Source organism: Tachysurus vachellii, chromosome 22 (genome assembly GCF_030014155.1).
Source record: "Tachysurus vachellii isolate PV-2020 chromosome 22, HZAU_Pvac_v1, whole genome shotgun sequence".
Lineage (NCBI taxonomy): Eukaryota > Metazoa > Chordata > Actinopteri > Siluriformes > Bagridae > Tachysurus > Tachysurus vachellii.
In genome coordinates, this window is record NC_083481.1 from 18277779 (window position 1) to 18287023 (window position 9245).

General features: G+C 41.8%; 1 protein-coding gene across 2 annotated transcripts in view; it reads right to left on the minus strand.

Moving 5' to 3' along the window:
- The window catches only part of bsnb (bassoon (presynaptic cytomatrix protein) b), a 52703-nt gene that overhangs the window by 16546 nt on the left and 26912 nt on the right, over positions 1–9245 (minus strand). Inside the window, exon 4 of one of the 2 annotated variants that reach the window (XM_060857645.1) lies at positions 604–810. In XM_060857645.1, coding sequence (XP_060713628.1) covers positions 604–810 — 207 coding nt within the window. Of the gene's footprint in view, positions 1–339; positions 811–9245 lie in introns of both variants that reach the window. The other variant, XM_060857644.1, reaches the window with a different exon arrangement.

Sequence of the window (9245 nt, forward strand, 5' to 3'; positions counted from 1 at the left end):
TATCTAATCACATTAAAACGTATGCTTTTTGAAAGTAAACCATGAATAAACATTCAAGTTATATAAGCTATAAGCACAAAATGGTTAACTTTGTTATCTAATTACCATTAACAAAATGACATGTGAGCACTAATTACCCTTGCAGGAGATTGAATGTGAGTGATGACACGGAGTAATAAAAGGGTATAAGGGATGATTTTAGTGAGATGAATTTGAAGTGGCTTTTCATGCAAAACAACTAATAATTTTGAACATGCTGATCAAATCATGGTAAAATCATGACCGGACTGACTATGGAAGATGAGTACGCAGACAATGAGGACACAGAGGGTCACTCACGTCATGGTGTTTAGATTTCTGCAAGTCACAACTTTTCTTCTGGTCTTTTGCTTCCTGTGTTCCTTTCTTATGGAACACTTTCAAGTCACCTTCTTTCTCAGTTTTGGACACTGCCTGTTTCTTGTTAATGCCATGATCTTGTTTGCGAGTTTCTGCCTTGCTTTTGCTTGTAGGTTGGGTAGGGGCTGTCTTGGCAGGAGACACTTGAGTGGGACCCTTGCTCTGTGATGTTCCTTGTTTGGTAGCAGGGAGAGGACCACTTACTTGGGTACCAGGTGTTTTTTGCTGCTGAGGACCGGCATGCCTCATTCCTGCTTGTTGACTGGGCGGCCTCAGTTGGGCCTGCTGTTGTGTGGATGGACCCGGCACTCGAGGAGATCCCATCTGCTGAGGAACAGGAGATGGGCCATCCCCTAAATTCCCTGACATGGCTCTCTGTGTTTGGCATGTCAAGCAGAGCCATTCTTTTTTCTGGAAATATGAAAGTACAAAAATGACCATGAGTTCATAAGCAATTACAGCTGTAACACAATCAATCATCATCCCTGGAGATAAAACGAGTAGTATTAGTCATTGAGGTGCAAATGATCAGTGGTGCTGTGAGTCTGCAGTAATTTTTTGCTATTTTGGTAATAAGAATCAGCAAAAAATAAATAAAGTGAGACGCCACCTTAGCTTCACCTGTCCACCTGCTAATAAACCATTTCCTTTAACATGACAATTCAATCTACGGATCATTTTTACATTCAGCATCCATTGTTAGAGCGCAAACAAAAACAAAGACTCTAACAAAAAATAAACCAATTATAAACCTTATAAATTCCTTAGATATTCACACAAAAAGCAAAACAATGTAAAACAACATTTAAGATCTACGTTCATATAGGGAAAAATGCATTCACCAATACACATGGTTTGACACAAATACCCTCCTATCATTCTCATTTTAATGCACAGAAAAGGACAGAGGACAGAGCACACAGGACCACAGGTTGTTACAGAACAAACAGATGGAGATTGTTGATTCATTCACACTTGTTCATCCTTGGTTCTGGGTGAGAACAGATTGGGCTGGTTTTGGTGTTCTATTGAGTCATTCTATTGAGTCGTTCTATCTAGGGTTCAGCTAAATCGTTGTACTAAGTCATTCTATCTGGTGATCAATTGAGTCATTCTGCTGAGTCGTTCTATCTGTATTATTATGAGGGGTTTCTATTTGTAATTCTACAGAGTCATTCTATTGATTCAGTCCACAGAGTTGTTCAATCTGTCATTCAATTGAATCACTGTACTGAGTCATTAGACGGAGTCGTTTTATCGCTCTGTTACACGATCCAATTGGAAGGTAAATTTATTAAATTATTGTGTTGCATCTTGTTGCTAGCTATGGCAAATCTACTGTTATGCAATTATTTGATGCCAACTCGTCCTGGTTGATTAATTTTTTTTAAATGAGACAGATGGATAAAAGTGAATCTGAATCCCTCGTGCCTACTAGGATGCCAACAGAACCAGCAGTACAGTTGAGAGACAACCTGGAGGTCTTGTTTGGGTTTATTTGATAGCTTATGGGAACTGTGTGGGACGAGCCAGTGAAGCTGATTAGCAGGTGTGTTGGTGCATGGAACTGTGATTGCATAACACACAGAGACCAAAACAAAACACACACACACACACACACACATGCACACACGCACACGCAGAACATACAGAGGTAGGAATCATTCCCTCTAGTAAAGTAAGAATATCTGTATACCTACGATTTCATGTTTTAGTGTGAAAGAGTTCTTCTCCGAATGAGCCATCATTTCAGTAAAACCTCTCAGAGAAAAAAGTGGGTGAATAAGCAGACGGAGGCTAAAAGGAGTCTGAAGAAGGCTGGCAGATTTTGAGCCACTTTCTGCTTGGCTGCTACTGCTGAAGCTCTGGACGCACAATAAATCGAGGCTGAGGGAGGTTTTAGCGCGCCAGCCAGATGCCTCCTGATTGTTTTTTCTGTTTTTTTTAATCTCCCTTGAGTACACCACGCAGAATCTAAATATAAACAGGTGCCGGTTTTTTGCACGCTGTAACGTGCCTCACAGCCAACCATCTGGGCCTTTTTGCCTTTTCAGAGCAAAATTAAAATGAGGTGGACCTCGATGGGGAATGTGTGTGTGTGTGTGTGTGTGTGTATGTGTGTGTGTGTGAGAGAGAGAGAGAGAGAGAGAGAGAGAGAGAGAGAGAGAGAGAAGAAAGAGAAGAAAAAGAGAGAGATGTGTGGGTGAATTAATAGGTAAAGTTCAAGATATCAACATAAATATGCAGAAGATAGCCAGGTGTGTGTGTGTGTGTGTGTGTGTGTGAGAGAGAGAGAGAGAGAGAGAGAGAGAGAGAGAGATAGAGAGCACACCTACATGTGTTAACTCTGCATGATTGTACACCAGAACATCTGACCAGCTTTCACACTTTGGCAGTGTCTCTATCCTTTCATAAAAAGGTACAGGAAGTGCTGTGTCAGCCTTCTAACTCCTGAATATTCATGTGAAATGCTAATCATGGGTGCTATTGATGTGCTAATTAATTGAGGATTTCTGCATCTTCCTGTTAAACATTACACATGAGCCGCAAATTCCAAAGCAAGTTTGCAACGTACTAAAGCAGGGCAAAGAGACCGAAAGGGGCAGGAGCACATAGTAGTGTATTCATGGGACAGGCCCACCCTGACATGTTCCTGCCTCCTCTAAATCCCTTAGTTTGTTTTTTAATTGAATGTATTTATGCCTGACTAGCTGAGGGACCACATGCACATACAAGTATAAAGAAAATCATCATAATTGTTTTCTAATTTGACCATTAAAACATTTACATACTACTTTAGTGAAAGATTAATAAAAGAGTCTCAGTTTGTGTGTAAATGTGATGTACCTAGCAGAATGTGTCTGTGTGTGTGTGTGTGTGTGTGTGTGTGTGTGTGTGTGTGTGTGTGTGTGTGTGTGTGTGTGTGTGTGTGTTGCTGCATTTAGTTACTGTGTTCTATGAGCTGTTAAGGATTACGGTTTTCTATCCACGGAATCTACGATGACTCATTCACACACATAACATGATTCAACCAACACTACACACACACAAACACACACAAACACACACCAAGGAAAGAAAAAGCATAAACAGATGGTGCTTCCTTGTCGTGCTGAGTTTCACATCGACTCCCAAAACGAATTCGTCCATTTTACACACAAAGAAATGTCATCCTTTATGCAGCCTCGACACTGCGGATATAAAAGCACTCACGTGTGATTCTTTATTATGGCTCAGAATGTGTGCAGTGGACTTTCTGTCATGTATTTCTATTCGGTACATATGCAGTTATCAGTCTAGCCACTAGAGGGAGTCATGTACAGATACTGTCAGGTCTAAAGAAAAGTGACCGATCGTGTAAGTAAAAAACGTTCGAGGGATGCAGAGGAAGAAATTTCATTACTGACTGATCATTAAGAAGCCTTTAACTTCAATTAACAAGCAGCCATTAAAGAGCCTGCATCACTACGGGAACGCTTCAGGTCACCACCTCGCTCGACGTGCGAATCCGGGCCTCAATCACGATGGAAATGGGATCATCCATCCAACCATCGCCTGACGCTTTTTTTAAACACAGCTGCAATTAAAAGTCCTATTCAAAGACATTAAATGTTTCACCCAAGAAGGATGCTCACAGGTCTCACACACACATACACACACACATACACACACACACACACACACACAGCTGAGTAAGAGGTCTTACACAAGTTTCAACAACAGTAGAACATATTTTAAATGTGACGTGACATACAGCTAAGTACTCAGAATTTGTTCTCTGCATTTAACCCATCCGAAGTGCACACACACAGCAGTGAACACACACACACCGTGAACACATACCCGGAGCAGTGGGCAGCCATTTATGCTGCGGCGCCCGGGGAGCAATGGGGGGGGGTTGGTGCCTTGCTCCACAACCTTAGGGTTAGGAGTCAGACTCTCTAACCATTAGGCCACGACTTCCCTATTTTGGCTGAGAGACTGTAGTAAAGTGAAGGGAGAAGTGGGGGGTGGTTGGTGGGGTGTTTGGGTGTGGAGGTTCAGGTCCATTCAGGTTCTGTTTAATTTCACTGATCAGGAAAAAACCTGACAGTGTGAAGGTGTGAGTCACAGTTATTAGAGAGTTATTATCACTTTAGGGGTTTTAATCTAAGAAATCTGGCAACCCTGATCACACAGAGCACCGACTCTAAAATCATATAGTTTGTGTTTTGTTTTGTTTTTTCCCCATTTTGCATTTCACAAGGCAGAAATAATGAGAGCAAAAACATTCCTGATTTCACTGTTTATCTGTTTTCATGCTGCTGCTGCTGATCTTAAACACGTCGCCATAGCGAAGAGCTCAATCCTGACATGTATTTATTTATTTCCAGGGCAAAACCCTGGAAATGAATGAATAAATGCATGTAATTTTTTCTCTTGGTGAAAATCCAAAGCTTTTACTTAAGATTAAACTGAGATTTCTGTTCTTGTCCTCCAGAGAAATAAAGCTGGGTGTCATTTTGTGGGTGTGGCCTTGATTACTTCTATCCCTGGAGCCAGTCATTCCTCCCCGCCCCTTAAACTGTTTCTGCACTGAGGTATTATTATTATAGTTGTTGTTGTTGTTATTATTATTATTATTATTATTGTTATTATTGTTGTTGTTGTTGTTGTTGTTGTTGTTGTTGTTGTTGTGTGTCTGTTGTATGACATCTGTGATAACTGATTCCTGAATGTTGTGAAGCTTCAGATTCAGATTTGTTAGCTCTGGTTTTTAAGCTCAGTGGACGCAGCACCTCCGACTCCGAGTCTCCAACAGAGCAGAGATTTTATTTATTCTTCACGTCGTTCATTAAGGGTCACGGACTAGCTGACATGAATGCTGTCTCCTTCACACCCGCCAGGAGAAACATGTACCTAAACATCCTAAGAGCTTCATAATAAGTTGAAAGAACATGTTGTTTTATGTCTCTTAAAATATTTGACATATAAAGATGTGAATTTGACAAGCGGACTCCTCGAGTGGAACACTGATCTGTCTTAGCTGTTAATAATTCATTCCTGAATACATTATGTCTCACACACACACACACACACACACACACACACACACGGCCCTCTGACAGCATGCACATGCGCGTGTTGCATAAAAGACCTGGACTGCATGCACGCTCCTCCTTTCCCAGCATGCTTTGCTCTCTCACTCTGGGAGCCCATTGAACGCAAGTCATGTAGAGATGGGAAAATGTCACTACTCATTAATACCACACCCACACTCACTCTCTCTCACTCACACACACACACACACACACCTTTTGTGATGTCATACACTGACCTCAATAACACACAACATTCTCTATAAATAAAACCCTGGCAGTTTTGTGAAGGTTAGGTGCGTGCTGATAATCAGTTCCATGCTGAACCATGATATTTAACACACACACACACACACACACACACACACACACACACACATACATTAGCACTAGCGTAAACACAAGCGTGTGTAAGTATCCTGCAGTGTGACTGGGAGGGAGGCTCCTGGGGCAGCAGCAGGATGTGTTGATTTGTGCTAAATAAAGCCTGCGTTCCTTTCTGAAGGCAGTGTAAGGATTTCAGACAGGATTAGCTGGACATGCGGAGGTGGGTAATGTAGTTATTACTGAAATATCTTTGGGATTTCAGCTGCACACACACACACACACACACACACACACACACACACACACACACACACACACACGTGTCTGGAAAGATTCCTTCGCATTTTACCTTCTAGAAATAACTCCCGAGTACTAAACATCAGCCTGAATGGACAAGATGAAGGGAAAAACACACCTCCTTGCTGTGACCACGCCCACTACAACAGTTCGTATTAAAGTCATCACTTATGACATCACAGACTCCAGGAGCTGGTGTCGTCCTCCAAAAACATCAGTCAAACCTCCTAATAATACAACAACAACAACAACACTGCAGTTTGAGGTTGATTTCCTAATAAAATGTACAGTAATCACTTTATATGCATGATCTACATGGTTCATGATTCTTGGCTCCACCCCTCAAAATCTTCAAATACCATGAGCTCTGCATTTTATTATTATTATTATTATTATTATTATTATTATTGTGCAGATCTGTAAGTGTGTAAAATCTGTGTGTAGATTTGTGACTGCAGCATGAACGTTGTGGACAGTAAATGAGTAAATGAAGACGAGGAGTTTGATGGCTTTTGACAGACGGATGACTCTGTACACAGAAGTGCTGAATCGGTGGATTCAGGAGCGATCTAGAGCGCAGGGTCTCTGACAGAGAGCTGAGAAGAGAGCGCATTTAAATCGGCTTTCTTTCTCAGATTAAATCTGTAGCTCACTGTGTGTGTGTGTGTGTGTGTGTGTGTGTGGGTGTGGGTGTGTTAGACAGCGCTCAGTGCTGAAGTGTGAGTCAGGAGTTATGCGAGTTAATCCTTAGAGACCTCTCAATGGGTCCATGTGGTACCCTGAGTACACACACACACACAACCACACACATGCACACACACACACACACACACACAGGATTACTGTGCCAGAGGAAATTAAGGATCATCCAGACATTCAATGATGGAAAGAGAAAAAAATGAGAGAGAGAGAGAGAGAGAGAGAGAGAGAGAGAGAGAGAGAGAGAGAGAGAGAGAGAATAAGAGTGAGAGAGAGAGAGAGAGAGAGAGAGATAGAGAGAGAGAGACAGAGAGACAGAGACAGAGAGAGAGATAAAGAGAGAGAAAGAGACAGTGAGAGATAGAGAGAGAGAGAGAGAGAGAGAGAGAGAGAGAGAGAGAGAGAGAGAGAGAATGAAATGGATGTGAAACAATAACTTCCAGTTATCCAGAGCTTTTTTCTCAGATCAAACCAATCAGAGCACAGGAAGAGTTTATAATTAATAAAATACTTTGTGACGTCTGGTGACTAAACAGAGAGGATGTGATGTCACACCGATCCCTTTGGCACCTCGTGACACGGTACACACACTCTGCAGGTTTAAACTCCATACACAGAGATCTGAGTGAGTTTGTGCTTAGTAAGAAGCTCAGGCTCGCTGTAAACCGCAGCACAGTGACTCAGGAAGATAAAGTGTGATTGAGGTGTTGAAGGGACTCTCTGACCCGATGAGAAACATCACTCTCATCCACAGTCTCATTCACCTCCTCCAATCTCTCCGTCTCTCTGCTATCGTCTCATCTCATCGCTCTCGCCGTCTCTCCTTTCTCCTAAAGGAGCACTGAGACGAGACGCCGAGCTGCCAGAGGCTGAGAGCCAATCAGATCGGGAAGTGTTTACAGACCCCAGTAAGCTAGTGGGGTGATTTACATGAGCCAATCACGTCCATCAATCAGTCCAGGCCACTGACAGCGTGCTCTTCAGACCCTTCACACTTCCCCTTACACTTCCAATCCCGGTGTAGAACCTTCTCACCTTATTACTCACCTTTCTCATTAGAAACCTCTACTCTTTTCTCCTGCTGGTTCTGTCCCAATACAAGCATGCACACTTTCCCTAACAGCTCTCATTCTCAGTCAGGCTTTTGTCACTTAGCTGAGCAGAATCTCTCCTGCTCTCTCTGGACTAGTTTCATTTCAGAAGCTGGTCGTGTTCCCTTTTTGGCTCCGTCCCAATTCAGACCCTAATTCCTTTCCTTTAGTGGCTCAGTCACAGTTCCGATTCCTCTCACTTCTCCTTTCTGGCTTTAATCCCGATTTCTATCCTGCTAAAATTTCAGAATTATTGACTTCCCTTATTGGCTCTTTCTTGATCATTGGCGGACTTTACCCACTTCTTCTTCTCGATCCCATCCCGTTCAGATGTGTTTTATTTCCTCCAAACTGGCTGTATTCCAAATCAGATGCTACTAGACCAAATCCTAACTCCGACTATTATCACATCCTCTTCTCACAGTGTGCTTCTTCCAGCTGGCCCACAGTTGGATGGTCTTAATGGCTCTCATCCTAGGGATGGGCGATATGGCCTAAAATCCATATTGCGATATACATTGCAGCCTCTTGCGATAACGATATATATTGCGATATATAAATTATAATAGAACCATTTCAGAACAGGTTACACAAACCCTTAGGAAAGCCAAACTGCTTTTTTAAGAAATAAAGAAACGTATGTCGTTTTGAGAACATTTATTGTGCAAAAGCAAAACTGTACAGTAATTATACAACAAAATGTTGCAGATAAATAAAAGTATTTCCTTCTAAAAGGCACTATACTTAGTTTAAGTCCTTGGTTCTTAAATGCCACCCAAGTTGCAGAGAACAGAAAAACTGGTGTCTTTTTAGTTAAGGAACATACACTGTACTGAAAATACTCCCAGTATTAATTAGGCAAAGATAATTATTTTGTGTAAATGCACAGATACTTTAAATAAAAACATATTTCAAACCTGCAGCCGAGGTAACGCATTTGGTTTTAAACATTTTGTTCTCCTAATGAAATTAAAACTGGTGTCTTGTTAATAAAGGAACGGACACCGTGAATGAGCTCTTAGCTGTTAGCTCTTAACTTTTGCCCCACACTTTACAGAGTATATTTTTCTGCTGCTCGTCGGACGGCTTAAATCCAAATCAAGTCCAAATAATAGATGTTGCACCGGTCTTTTTCACGAGCTCCTCTGTTTCGCTGACGCTTTCAGCCATGTTTATTCAAGATGACGAATATGACGATTCGTTGCAGCCGGCTGCAGCTCGTGGCTCTAAATTTCGCAGGTAGATTGCGTCATCAACCTGCATTATCGCGATAGTGCAATAGAATTAAAATCTCTATCGTAGGCCAATTTTGTATCGTTTATATCGCGTATCGTTTATACCGCATATCGTTTAT